The following is a 15,358-nucleotide window of genomic DNA, read 5'->3' as shown; positions in this document are numbered from 1 at the left end:
GACAGACCCCCGCAAGGGATTGTAGTATAGTTGTTCTTTTCATGTTAATGACTTTTCTAGTTTCTGTTGTTATACTAAATGAAAAGGAAGTGTTTAACTGTAACACTTGTGCACACAATACCTAAGTATCTGAAAAGAGCTCTTAAATACTGAGTAAAATGTCACTAGGAGAGAAAGACAAATAACACTGATGTGAAGCTTAATGTTTTACCATTTTCTGTGTGTAACTGGGCCTTTTGTCCTCATTGGGAGCCAAGCACTGCATACATTAATGCTATACAGTAGTAACTGCTGTGATGTCACTTACCTCAGCAAATGTGAATGTTATAAGTTGTACATATCATCTGCTTGTTACAATGATGCATTTAATATTTTTTATTTTTACGTTTTCTGCTGTTATTTCCTAGCCATCAAATTAAAACTAGTAAAATACTTTGTATAGATTTTAAATAACTGTTGTCATTTAGCAGTGCGGTGTGTTTTTTTATATGTGTTACTTTATTTATTGTAATTCTTGAAAAACAACATTAACATACTGTAAAATGTATCAGTACAGTAAAATATTGGAAGCAAAACGGTTTACATTTTTGTAGCTAGAAATCCACAAAGGGAGAAAATGAATCATGTATCTAAAAACATCAATAGTATGTGAAATACAGATCTAGTTCAGACAAACTTACTGTTGTTATATCTTGGAATACAATGAAAAGTATGTGTTGACTAGTTTGCAGGTGCAGAAACTTCAAAATCTTCAAATCTTAAAATGGTATGCATATACAAAATAAATACAATGATTAGCCACAATGCTAAAACTAGCTGCTTTATGTTGTGTAGGTCTCACTTGTACCACCAAAACAATTCTGACCCATCGAGGCATGTATTCCACAAGACCTATGAAAGTGTCCTGTACTTTCTGGCACCATGATGTTAGCAGCAGATCCTTTTAAGTTCTATAAATTGTGGAATGGGGCCACCATGGACCACACTTGTTTTTTTAGCACATCCCACAGATGCTCAATCAGACTGAGACCTGGGGAATTTGCCACATCAACACCTCAAACTCTTTCCCATGTTCCTCAAACCATTTCCTGAACAATTTTTGCAGTGTGGAAGGGTACATTATGCTGCTTAAGAGATCACTGCCATCAGTGAATACTGTTGCCATGAAGGGGAGTAGGTGGCCTGCAGAAATCGTTAGATAGGTGGTACATGTCAAAGTAACATGAATGCTAGGACCCAAGGTTTCCAAGAAAAACATTGCCCAGAGCATCGTATTTGCCTTCTTCCCACAGTGTATCCAGCTGCCATCTCTTCCCCAGGTAAATGACACACATGCACCCGGCTATCCAGATGATCTAAAACAATACTTGATTCATCAGACCAGGCCACACACTTCCATTGCTCCATGGTCTAGTTTTGATGCTCACATGCCCAGTGTAGGTGCTTTCAGCAGTGGACAGGGGTCCATATGTGCACTCTGAGCTATCTGTAGTTACACATCCCCATATGGAGTAAACTGCAATGCACTGTGTGTTCCAACACCTTTCTTTCATAACCAGCATTAAGCTTTTCCACAATTTGTGCTACAGTAGTTCTTCTGTAAGATCAGACCAGTTGTGCAAGCCTCACACACACCAGCAACACTTGAGTGCCCTTGACCCTGTCACCAGTTCACCGGTTGTCCTTCTTGGGTCCATTTTGGTAGGTACTAACCATTACATATTGGGAACACCTCACAAGACCTGTTGTTTTGGAGATACTCTGACTCAATCATTTAGCCATCGCAATTTGACCGCTTTTAAAGTTGCTCAGATCCTTACACTTGCCCATTTTTCCTGCTTCCAACATAACACCTGCTTAATATATCCCACCCCTTACCAGGTGCCACTGTAACAAGATAATCAGTGATATTAGCATTACCTGTCAGTGGTTTTAATGTTGTGGCTGACCAGTGTATACACAGTTTGTTGGTTTTTTTTTTTTTCAATTAATTTAATGGATTATTAAATTAATTTAAATGGTTATTCCAATAGAAGGTTGTGGGGTGTAGCATCAGTCACATGGCAGGAACCAACACTTGGATGAATGTACCCCCACACTACCTCACTCTGGATCAATGTTTCTTATCAGTGTAACCTGCATATCTTTGTAATATGGAAGGCATATGGAGTAACCAGGCGAAATCCATACAGACATAGGGAAAATATACAAACTACATGGTTTGGCCTGGGATTTGGACCCAGGACTCTAGATTTGTGACTCAACAACAATGACAGTGGGAACCAGCTGTTTGTGAAGGGATAAACGCATAAGCATGCTGAAAGACCACCAATAAAAAATTTAAATGTGAATCACTAGTGTAAAGATAGCTATAAACCAACAGGATGGAGCACTCAATATTAATATCCCTTCTGCTCCTCTTAATTCACCTGAAATGTATGTTACATGTTACTGTATGCCAAATGTGTTCTAGGGTTATTCAGATAAGGGAAGGAGAATGTTTGAGGTAAGACAGTTATGTTCATATGAAATGTGTTGCATGTTGATGAGCACATGCAAGTGTGAATTTCACTGTACTATGTACATGTGACAGTAATGATCCTATAACAATGGTCAGTCATTAGACGTTTAGTGCGACCCTTAAATGGTTTACTTACATCTAGGGCCTAATCAACTCTGAATGGAAAGAACAGAAGCAAAATAAAGGAATAGGTAAGACGGAGATTGAATGTGGTGTGTATGTGGAAAAAGCAGTAGCTAGGTCAGCTTTTTTTTTTTTTGGAAGGATCCCATATGCTATACGGGTATCTTCCCTCAATGCTGAGCTGATTAATTTCTTAAAAAAATCTTTTCTCTCTTTATATATGTACATACAGGCAATTACCACTGTTACCTTTGATGTACAAGGAAATGTTTCTGAAGAAAACCTAAATGCTTACATTCAGGTAAGGGAGTTTATAATCTTTTCCTTTATGCTTATGAGACTTTTGTAGAGAAATGATATACAATAAAGCCTGAACCAAAACTGATAGAACATAGGTAACCAATTATTTTTCTCTTAAGAATCTTTTGTGGGAGAAGAACATTGAAGACAAAACAGGTGCTCCCATGAACATCATAAGACTGAAGGTATTTTTATATTGGCTGTGATTTTATTATGCAGTTTCTATTCAGTTATGGCTTTACTCTCAATTACTGTACATGCCAATTGAATAAGACTGAATGTTCATTTAATGACTAGAATACTTAGTATATTAATATAATAAATATTAAACGTACATTGATTACTATATTAAAGTATATTACATGATATCTTGTAAATACCCCTAATAAATAATTTACAAAGTTGAGAAACCTCAAAACTGTTTGGATCTCAGCATTTTCTGGTCAAGCCCAGTGTTTTATTTGCTATACTTTACAAAACTTGTCACACTCTTACACACTAATCAGCAATATCTATAAGATGAGTAATATGCTTATTTTTAGAAAAAAAAACAATTTTGGTTGTGTATGTGTGCACTCTCTGTAACTAGTAACTTGTGATAAAACATTCTGCTCCAATTACAGCAGTAAACCAGTTTAAACAGTTCTCATTTAAATTACTTTATGAGCTACAGTATATTGGCATTGCACCAAGCATATATGTTTAAATTAAAACTAAAAAGTTCTACCATGGGCACATAATTTCATAATACATTTTCTAATATGGTTTTAAGAGAATAACCATGTCTTCTCCTAAAATTTACACAAGCTTGAATATATTTTTTACTGTTGTTATAATATCATCTATTTGCCACCCCCACTCCACAGTTCAGTCTTGAAGAAAGCAAAAAAACTGTTATAATGTCCAAGGACTGGTCAGTTACTGTTATAAATTCCTGCTGCTTCCTTTTAAGAATTGATAATGGGTTATTGGTAGCTTCTCTGATTAACTTTCTCCACAGCCATTCATCATTTTTAGGGAGTCCTAGAGATGCCTTAATGTTTTTACTATTTAATGATTGACACTTCAGTGTCTATGACAAAGGTGATGTCTCTGAAACTCTTTTTATATCTTGTTCCTCATCTGTACCTTTTTAAAATGAGATCCAGGAGATCTTTTGTTATTGCTTTGTGTAAAATTATCAGTACAATATGAAAACAAAGCACCTTCAAGGAAAACCCACAGAATCCCTACAGTTTCATTTAGACTTAATCAAAATTGCTTCTGCCACTGTCGGTTGAAGGAAAAGGTCTATTTCTGTGTGATTTAGGATGTGAATGGTTATATAAATATAAATACAGTTGCAAACTAACTTTGGAAGGGTGTGCATATTTTGTTATATTCAATTAGGCATCTTAGAAACAAAAAAAGTGTTCAGTAAGAGTAGAAAACTTAAACAAAAACAACCACCCACATATTGCAGCTTTAATTAATTATTTTCTGGACCTGCAACATAATCTTGTAACTAACAATGTATAAGTTGAAAAATGAGGAAATGGTTGCGAAAAATAATTGTTTAATCCATGGTAGTAGTTATACATGCAGATACTCTGTTACAGTGGTAGCGCTTCTGCCTTGCAGTATGGAGACCAGGTCCCTGCCTGCATGGAGTTTGTATTTTCTCCCTATATCTGCATGGGTTTCCTCCCACGGTCCAAAGACATGTAAGTTAGATGAATTGGTGATACTAAATTGGCCCTAGTGTGTGTGTGTTTACTCTGCCGTGGACTGGTGTCTTGTACAGGGTTTGTTCCTACCTTGTGCCATATGCTGGCTGGGATAGGCTCCAGCACCACCTTCAACCATGTTCAGGCCTAAGCGGGTTAAACTGACTGACTCTGTGATAAATATCTGATACTGATTTTCTGTATTAATAAGTCTTTTTACTTTGCCACTTACAAAAAAAAAAGTATACATTTTAGTAGATAAGATTTAAGAGTCATGTAACACCAATGAACATGACACTGCCATGTTAATAACTTTAAAAACAATTTTGGTTAAATGTTAATTACTACATAACAGATTCAACATAGAATGTTATGTTCCCCATATTGCACAAAAAAGGTTGTATGTTGCTGTGAAAGGTTTGACACTGAAAAAAATAAGCAGAAAAAAATCTGATGATGTAACATCAGATAAGAAAACCATTATAGACACACACTTAGCATTACCAAAATGTTTTTTATACACTATCAGCAATTACCACCATACATTTAGACATATCTAATGTGGATGAATATTATCAATCTTTTACTATAAAAACTATATAATTATGATGGCTGCATCCTCACTTCTAAGTAAATTTTGGACGTTGTTAACTTTCTTTGATAAAGTTTACATATGTTATTATGTATTAAAATATAGACATTAAAAAAGAACACACATGTTTATTGAGATAAGATCATTAATACACAAAAGGTTTCAAATGTAACATATGTTTGGTATTGAACTGTTTGTAACATCAGTAATTTACAGTCGCTCAGTTACCCAAAACATTCTTTCTTCTGTCAGACTTTCTAAATGTTTGCAATTGCATTAATCACATGTTTTAAAACAGGGAATTGTATCGGTGAATGGTAAATCTCACAAGATAATGATCCAGGGTGTTCATGAGCTGTATGACTTGGAGGAAACACCAGAAACATGGAAGCTAGGAGAACAAAGAATCAACAGATTGATATTCATCGGTAAGATGACTTGATGCTTGGATAATAATTACATCAAATTAATCAATTAGCTTCATTGACACGATAGATTTACTTATTTCCATATTGGGCTTTTCTCTTCCATACTCCTAAAAATAGGGCTGTTAGATTAATTCCAATAGCAATTCCAAACGGATCCAGTTTGAACATGAGTTTGAGTGTGGGTATGTGTGTTATTGAGCCCTATAGTGAATTTCTGTCCCTTCTATAGTATGGTTGTTTTCTGCCTTGCACCTGATGGTGCCAGGATTATAAGCTCTGGCCCCCTGCAGCCATAAATCATATTTAAAGGGCTGAGAATGTATGATATTTATTATATTAAATATTTCTGTAACTTTTTAAAAATATGCTAATTGTTGACATAACTGATTTTTCATTTTTCATCATATTTTACAGGTAAAAATCTGGATAAAAAAATACTGGAAGATCTGTTTACTGCAACAGTTATTACTGAAAGAATGTGATAAATTAAGCCAACTCTTTTCAATTGCTACAACGACTGCTAAATATTTATGTACAAAAGAATACTAGTTTAAAAACATTTGATGAAATGTTTGTTGCTAGGAAAGACGCAAAATGTAAGTTATTTTCCAAATATTGTATAGAGCACATGAATTTATTTGAATACTTTTTTTCAGTCTTGGCACTGAACATGTATTGACATCAACTTAATTTAGTTAAGAATTCAGGTGAGAACAAACACAATTTTAATAAATAAATCATCTTGAGCATAGAAACGGCTTACTGGTAATGACTTGGGGATAAATTAAGTATTGTATCATCTGGTTATTTTTCTAAGCTTATTAAAGTATATTGTTAAGCCAAGTGTATTCTTAAGTTCAGAATGGATTGTAAATGTATTCAGATACAGAAACACAGAAGTATGAAAGGATGATTAGCATAGTCACTGCCAAACTAACAAGGCAGCAATTAAAAATAAGCTACTGCTAAGGCGGTTAAATGAAATAATCCATATAACACTATTAATTTATTTTTGCCACTATACACTCACACACACATTTACTTTACAGATACAACAGTATAAAACTAACAACGTTTTTTAAAGTCTGAATTTCCACCTGTCTATCTGGTTTCCATTTTTTCATTACGGGATCCCATGAGTCTTTTCCAATACAACTGGCGCAAGGCAGGAACCAGGTCTAGACAGGACGCAACTCGCTTCTAAGTATCTATCTGTCAGTATGGCCGGTTTCCATTTTTCCATACGGAGCATCATGTGAAACCAGCATAAATGCTTTTGAAACATGATGTCTTAAGAAGTGATGGACAGTTTAATTTTATTTTTTTTTATCTAACGTTGCAGTTGTTAAAGGCCGCTACCTCACGGCGCCAGACTGCTTTCCTATTACTGTCTGCGTGGAGTGCGTTTTCATAGAACACAAGCGTATGCTTTCAAAATGTGCATGTTCGACCCGATACGAAGATGTTTTTGCGTGTTTCTTCAACGCCGGAATGAATCCCGCGTTTGCGTACTGGCTTACATTGGATGCTGTTCATTTAAACTACGATTCTCTGCTACTTCTTCGCCTTTAAAAATAAACGAATTAAATATGCGCAGTGTTTGTAGGTGCAGTTCAACGCCGTGGGTGACTGTACTACAAATTCGAAGAGTAGCAAACCTTCATTATCTTAAAACTGAATGTCTTAAATTTAACGTTGCGATGTATACTCATTTTAATAACCGACATTTTAAAGATTATACATGGTATTCGTTGACGCTTTATAATCATCACATTATTGTTTTAGGTAAAAATACTATTTTGCTTTATATCATTCCCTTTCCATGGTTAATATGTTAGATTATATTACAAATCCGAGATAGTAAAGGACAAAAGCCCCATTACTTTGACAATCAAATCATTTGGTAGCATGCCGTTGTTTAAGCAACCCATCCTGGATATGTTAACTAACACCTGTTTAGTAAGTGCAAGATTTCACAAACGCACGGTTTATTTTCTCACAATGGAAAGGGCCATTAAATTGGGAAGATTACTTGTGCGTTGTTTGCACTGGCTGAATTCGATGGATTCTCCTCTGGGTGCCTTTCTCATTCAAACATTTCAGGAAGTCCTAACGCTTGGGACGTGTCGAGGTAATTGGCCTGCGATGGGGGTCCGATATGCAATTGAAAGCATTGTTTTAGAAAACTGCAACTTCAGCATTAAAATGGAAACAGGATGGTGTTTAACATGATTATCATTATCTTAAAAAAACTCACTTCATTTTAACAGACGAGCCTCACAGTAAATCAATTCCAGCATACTAGACTAAAAGTAGGTAAATCATAAATCATTTATTGGTATCTCAGTGCTGTCTTAATCTCTGTTTTACCTGCCTCTATTGTATTAGTATAGTGTAACAAATAAATTGGAGGGACGGTTTAGTTCGGGAGTCCGTACAAGCACTAACCCAATGCACTGAACCCTATGCCGGTTCACAATTCTATGTAGTTATTACACTTGGGGGAAAAAAAACTAAAGACGGCAAAGCATCTGATATGAATTAAATACATTATGCTTGATAAAGTAAACGTCTGCCATTCACGCTGAATCATTAGCTGTACACCTGAAACTGCAGAAGCGACACTCCGGAACAAGCAATTGTAACTTCTTAACAGAACAGATAGACACTGCATCAGCAGAAAAGATTGTACATATATTTAATAGCTTAAAACGTGAATGATGTACATGATTTCTTCCCACTAAAACATAATTGTCTTTTGGAAACGACATTTTACGCATTTGTGATGTTTTAAAAATTAAAGAAAATCATGAGCCTAATATTAGGCAATGGGCATTCAATGTTTCTAATTTGTGTTAATTTCCGTGCTGTTTTCTGTATGTGTTAATATCCGTTTCTTGACGGTTATTGACATTTTTCAATATGCATTTAGTTTGGCAGGTACTGAAAAAAAGTACTTAATATTGCACTCTGTTATGCATAACTGTATTATTTTAAGGGTTTCATTTGCTGGTTTCTTTCAGTACCTTTAATAATATGGACATATTCCAACAACAAGCCCTTTATGCGTGGTACTGCGGTGTCATTTCCTATTTCTTTCAGTTGTTGATTGCTTTGCTTAATGGCTCTTCACGCCTTTTTCTAAAGCAAGTCCCCACGGCCATTTTCATGGTCAAACCACCTGCGAGTGACCTGCAGTATACAAACTAAACTGAGCTGTTTTGGGGGTGCTGGGAGTGCAGGAGGTATGCAAAAGTCACAGGAGCTTGCAGTTTTAATCTTGGGCGTGGTGGCAATATTCACAGTCGTTTACAATTGTGTGCCGCCTAATAACAGAAGTACCCTTTACGGTTTCTCACTTTGGGGGGGGTGAACCACCTCAGATATCGATCTGTTCATCAGGTCATTGTGAAGTTAACGAATATTTATTAAGCACAACACTGAAAAAGCTCAACAGTCGAGATGATCTAGTGGATTATACTTTTAGTATAATAGTTCCTTTTATTGTTAGAACGGTAATGTTACAATGTTCGTATGAATTCAGATTTTTCTATAATTGATTAATTGCCCAGAAACCTAATTTTTACGCCAACTTTAAAAATAATACAAAAGCTAATACTGGCATTTCAATAAAAACTGTAATTAAAAAGTACTGAATCCATACCAATAACGTTTAAAGGGGTTTAGCGGTTTCAACTTAAGTGGATATACAAAAGGATCTTACAAATGTAAGTGTTAACCTTTCGTTACCATTCAGTGTTTTTAAAACTTCTTTCACGCAACAAATTAAAGACCATTCGACCATTAATAGATTTTTATAAATAATTTGTTCCATCCCCGGTCCTGCTGAGCCAGAGCCCATCCCACTTAATGGCAGGAACACACCCTGAACGGGTTGCCAGACCTTTGCTGGCAATCACTGTTTAACAGCAAATGCAGAATAGTTACTAATTAGTCCAAAGAGAACATTTTAATTTTACATACCATTTATCATATACGATAATGATAATGATGATGATATTACAAAAAACATAAAAATATAGAGATGGCTTCATCAGGCCCAGGGTTTATTCTTGCCTTGCTCCTAGTGCTACCGTGCTGGGCTTCAGCACGCGTGTCCCTGAAGTGGATTGAGCAGGTTTGATAACAAGTGAGTGGAATGATGAAACCGTGATTTACAAAATCTAAATATGTCGATCACACAACATACACCCTGGAAATGTGTGCTCTTTTTTTTTTTTTCGAAGTAGCATGTGTTTTTGGTAAAGTGATGCAGAATATCCTAAGAATAATATAGTTAGAAAACAGTAAATACCGTAATGGCCTTATTGGTAAGGTCTGTATCGTTAATAACATTCCTCCCTTTTAATATTATGAATTTCAAAATCTGCATTAATTTTTTTACATTTTTAAGCAACTGTTAAAAGTATAAGAATAATGTATAGTAAATTATTTAAAGGTGAGGATTTTTGTAACGTGTACATTTCCTGACTTGTCGCTCTTGTATGCTGTGAAAATTAATACTGAAAAAAATCTTGAACTACAGTACCAAACAACGTTTACATAATTGTGAAATATTCCAGGATTGAAATCATAGTCCAGGCATGGTCAATGTATTCTGCATTCTCCGAATGCAAACGTGGGCTTTTCTCCGCGTGCTTTTATATACATCGCACATGTTGAGTGCTGACCCGCAGTTTTCTCGGTGTGTGAGTTTTAAGTGTAGACGACTGAACCCCTTACAGCTGATGCACTTCCAGCGAATTAATGATTGAATAAAAAAGATTCAGAAAGGGGCGTGTTTGTCCCATAACAGTGGCAATTCAGAAATTGGCTAATTTTAAAGCATGTTTTATTATAAACGGGCAAATATTTTGGGTTTTAAGCTTTACTATTTTGTTGTGTTGAGTTTTAAAATTGCTGATTTTATGCACTTGAAAAGTTGACGTTCCTTTGCCCCTTGGTGTCCGCCGCTCGTAGACACCACTGATAGCACTCATTGACCATTCATTTCGATTGGATAATCTGATAGGTCGGGACATCTTCTCAGGAGGCAGGAACTAAAGACCCACCCCTGCATAAAAACCAGAGTATGTGGACAATCGGTATAATGTGCCTGTGTCAGTCACACAACAGATTGACTGATGCGTTTTGCCGAGCTTAAGGACTTGATATATAATCACTCACGAGGTGTGATAGTTTGAGGTTTACCGGTCTTTATCAATATTGTCATCGCTATGACTCTCTCAAAGAACTGCATAGTTCCCAAACAACAGCTATGCGTTGCTTTAGAAGAAGAGGAAATCGATATCGTGGGTGATGATGAGTGTTCCCTTGGAGGAGATCCCTACTCTGCTCTCAGAGTCACCGGCGAGGAAGGCACATCTTTGGAAATATCCGAGGCCGACTCTTCTGGGGAAAGTGAGGGTGGTTTCACACCCGAAGCAAAGACTGGCTGCAGACCTGTTAACCTGGTGAAGCCGCCCTATTCATACATTGCTTTAATCACTATGGCCATTTTACAGAGCCCGCAAAAGAAACTCACCCTGAGTGGCATTTGTGACTTCATAAGCAGTAAATTTCCTTACTACAAGGAAAAGTTTCCGGCCTGGCAAAACTCGATCAGACACAATCTGTCGCTGAATGACTGTTTTGTGAAGATCCCGAGGGAACCTGGGAACCCGGGCAAAGGTAACTACTGGTCCCTTGACCCTGCGTCGGAAGACATGTTTGACAATGGAAGCTTTTTACGGCGGAGGAAAAGATTCAAGCGCCATCAGCCCGAGTTCGTCAAAGAAGGCCTGACATTTTACCCAAATTTAACTTGTTACCGCTCTTTCGGCCGGTCATGTGGGCAACAGGCGCCGCAAGCAACGGTTCAGCATAATGTGCTACGTTATGTGCCAGTGCAAGATCAAGTGATGTTTCCTCATTTGGCTCAGCATTTGAGTTATCAGGAGCTTAACAGAAAGGTCCCCGACCACAAAGGACTTAACATAATGCCCACCCCTGGGCTGAAACCGGCCGGCGCACCGACCAAATGCTCCTTCACAATCGAGAGCATCATAGGCAGCTCGCACAACTCGTCCGGGCAGAATGCCCACTTAAACGCTTCTTTGGATTATCCACACATTTTACAGAGATCGCCAAGCTGTTTGCTTCCTACGGTTTTATCCGCTGCACCGTCTACTGCGTTCAGCCCCCTCGCTGGCCAATCCAGAAATCATTTACAACTGCCTTACCCCCATTGCTAAACTGACTGCGAACGACTAAGAGACTCGTGCAAACTTATTTGAAAATGAACGTGTACTCACCGAACAAAACCGTATAAAATGGGAAGGTAATACCTAAAATGTCAAAACACCTCTGCTGATTATTCGGAATTTATTTCTTTTAAAGAAGAGACTTAATCGATTGAAACCAGAGTGCTTGCTTGCTGTTTTCGTGTATAGATTATGAATTATTAATAAATGTACATATATTTATATTAAAATATTTATTAACTGAATGTTGCATTCCGAATTGGACAGAATATATTTCATGGCCAATTGCTTTGTTGACGTCTTCATTATTTGGTTATGAAAGCCCAATAAATGACTTGGAAAAACTTTATCCTGGGATGTGTTTCCTGGTTTTGATGACTCTGCTTCTGAGGTCGTTACGGTTAAGTTGGTAATGAGATTGACACGGGCGTTTATTAATATGGCTCGGAATGGGATACTCACGAGTGTGGGGCACGTGTCAAAATTGATCGTTCAGATGGGATTTAGACTTAAAACGAGGATGAGGTTTACTGAACAAATTACAGACCCTGCAAAATCTAAATGTGCATTTATTATGAACGACATGGTTACAATAGACATTATTAATTCTAGTCGTAATCTGAATTAATTTAAATGTTCCACAAGTGAGTGTAGCAGTGTGCTCTTCGATGGAGTGGCTCCACAGTCCAGTGTTCTTTATTGCTTTACACGCGATGCTGCACAGATAGGCTCAGGTCAGCTTCAAACAGATTAAGCTAATTCAATGGATAAGTAGATAGACTTATGTTTTACACCGATTTATGGAGAAACCTGTTTTTAACAGAAAAGTACAAAAACTATTGTTTTGCATCTTATGTTTCATTTATAGTAATTCGAAACATAACCATGCATAGAAACAAAAAGTTAAGGTCATCCACGCTGAAAGTAAGTTTTTGAAAATGTTTCGACAGTGTAGCCTTTGGAATCGCTGTATCCCTTTACCTTCTTTTCTTTTTAGCGCGGAAATAGCCTTAACGTTATCATTTGCAGATGCACGCGGGCACAGCCGATATTTACATAGAGTGAAATAAACAAAAACACGGAAAAAGGGCATATGCCTTATTTTAGTTCGTCGAACTAAGGTACTAAAGCCTTATTTGCTGTTTTTCCTTTTCTTCATGCTTGTCTTGTCCTCAGACTTGTGTCTGGAGTTTTAGGCAAAAAAAGATTGTTATAACAGTTCAATATTCTTTTCATCTTCTGTAAAATTTAAACTCTAGAGGGAGGCAAATAATAATCTCTATCCATCAAGCCATTCTGGCATAATAAGATTTTTAGTTAGTACAGTTACATCTCACATGAGTTTTAGCCGGACAAGGTTTTTGTATTTTAATTTTACCCAATGTTTCAACTCAGTTTTGTGTGTCTGTATGATATATATATATATATATATATATATATATATATATATATATATATATATATAGAGAGAGAGAGAGAGAGAGAGAGAGAGAAAGAGCAAGTGCATATTTGATGTGTGTGCTGTTTTATTTATTAATTAATTATACACATATATTATCAAATAAATAATATTAATATATAAAAAAATATATTAATAAATACATTTATTCATTGTATAAATTTACGTTTCATTGGGCCACATATGCACCAGTGGCTGCAGGATTACAGTAGGTCATAGCACTGTTTTATAAACTCCCGAGAAAAACTACTAAAATTATTTCAGGCCCTGATGGAATCAACCACAAGGAAGGCTGTTAATAAAATGGATTGCAAGTGTTATTTTAAAATGAGCTTTTTGTTTGCAATACAGACGCACAGATGGAAAAGCGCACAACTGCAAAGTCATGGAACAGGTCATCTAGGACAGTACTTGAAGACAGCACTTAACAACTGCCAGTTAGGACAGGGTTGAAAAATGATGGTCATGTGATCACACTAGCCATTTTAAAGGAGCATTTTCACCCATAAAATAACTCTTTTGTCATACAAAAATTGCCATAGTTAAATATTTTCATGGTCCTCTGTAAGGGTGGTAAATTATTACTATGAAAATTAAAATTTATACTAAGCCAAAAATTCAGTTGAAATGTATTACATCAGTGGTTCTCAAACTGTGGGGCATGTTCCCCCAAGGGGGGGTGCAAAGTAACAAAAAGGGGAGTGTGAAGATGTGAAAAAAAGAAAACAAGAATCAAAAATATGAAAAATACATCTATTGAAACCAAAACAAATTAACTTAAACTACATTCTGATACTAGAAAAATAAATATAGAGTTAGATAAATGTCCATAAAAGTTAAGTAGGTATAGTAAAATATGCATCTATGATACATTAATTAAAAAGAACTAATTGGTATTAGTGGGCTCCTTTCAAAAAATGTTAGGGGGGCACGATTAAAACTGTTATGAAAACTCAGGTCACAAATACTTAAAGGTTGAGAAACGCTGTATTACATTATGCCCTATGTGACCTTTATAAAAAAAATATAAAATGTTGCAAGTTTCTGTTAATTCATATATGTCAAAAGTATTATCCTCCACATGCTCTAATAGGATTGCACATGCATACCTATGAAAATAGCCGAAAGGTACATTTGAACTATATTATAGCCTGATGGATTAAAATTATTTAGCAATAATTCATTGATTGTTCTAAATTTGCTTCATTTCATATGTGATCAGATGTTGATTTTTTCTGGGGAAATTGATTTACTGCTAGTCAGTTTGCTGTACTGCTTTACATCATAGCCTCTAAGAGGTTTTAAATATTCTTTAAAATATTTCTTCCATTGTTCCATCTCTGTTCTTTCCTGAAGTACTAGATATATTTTCTGTGGAAATTCTAATATACAGTAAGTCATAGGACATGGGCAATATAAACAAAAAGGTTAAAAATACCTGCAGCCCTCAGTTCCATTATTGTGCTTTTTGAACTTTCTGGGGATTGAATATTAAAAATGATCTTTTTGGTTGAACAGTACTCCGAAAATGAGGTAAGATCGTTATGCTAAATAATCATGGTGCTAGAGAGTGATGTGTGTTGCATGTTTATTAACGCAAGCAAGTAAGAATTTCACCTTACTCTGTACACATGATAATAATGACCCAATAAACCTGCAATGCATTCCTGATTTTATCCACCATTACAAAACAGTTCCTTCCATTTGTTCCTCCAAACCTGTAACTGTTTACATTGAATTAATTAGGCACCATTCAGTACAGAGGCCGAATACAGTTTAGCCATTTGAAAAGATTTAATATATTTGGATTATCAACATGGAAATCATTTTTAGAGTAAAATAAGCTTAAAAAGAAAGTTAATTCTTTGAACATTTTATAATTAAATATTTGTAATAGACATTTCATACAAAAAGGTGGAACATTCTTGATTGTGAAGGGAAACATTTTGTATAGACTTTATCTATG

At 35.9% G+C, this 15,358-nt stretch overlaps 2 protein-coding genes across 7 annotated transcripts in view; both read left to right on the top strand.

The window, feature by feature from the left end:
• The window catches only part of cbwd (COBW domain containing), a 79,550-nt gene extending 71,045 nt beyond the window's left edge, over window positions 1–8,505 (top strand). For all 6 annotated transcript variants that reach the window (XM_039758837.1, XM_039758841.1, XM_039758835.1 and 3 more), the window contains 4 exons: window positions 2,877–2,945; window positions 3,064–3,129; window positions 5,541–5,670; window positions 6,085–8,505. In XM_039758837.1, coding sequence (XP_039614771.1) covers window positions 2,877–2,945; window positions 3,064–3,129; window positions 5,541–5,670; window positions 6,085–6,152 — 333 coding nt within the window. In that variant the 3' untranslated portion in view covers window positions 6,153–8,505. The remainder of the gene's footprint in view (window positions 1–2,876; window positions 2,946–3,063; window positions 3,130–5,540; window positions 5,671–6,084) is intronic.
• Window positions 8,506–10,177: 1,672 nt separating this feature from the next.
• Window positions 10,178–12,229, top strand: foxd5 (forkhead box D5). Its single transcript, XM_039758037.1, has one exon. The coding sequence runs from the start codon at window positions 10,908–10,910 to the stop codon at window positions 11,922–11,924; it is 1,017 nt and encodes a 338-aa protein (XP_039613971.1). The 5' UTR covers window positions 10,178–10,907; the 3' UTR covers window positions 11,925–12,229.
• The last annotated feature ends 3,129 nt before the right edge of the window (window positions 12,230–15,358 follow it).

The sequence above is a fragment of the Polypterus senegalus genome, chromosome 7 (assembly GCF_016835505.1).
Source record: "Polypterus senegalus isolate Bchr_013 chromosome 7, ASM1683550v1, whole genome shotgun sequence".
Taxonomy (NCBI): Eukaryota; Metazoa; Chordata; class Cladistia; order Polypteriformes; family Polypteridae; genus Polypterus; species Polypterus senegalus.
The sequence above is the reverse complement of the archived record's forward strand: the minus strand, read 5'-3'. Positions and strand labels throughout refer to the sequence as shown.

Excerpts from the sequence above, each read along its gene's own strand:
- foxd5 (XM_039758037.1), top strand. The coding sequence starts at position 10,908 with ATGACTCTCTCAAAGAACTGCATAGTTCCCAAACAACAGCTATGCGTT.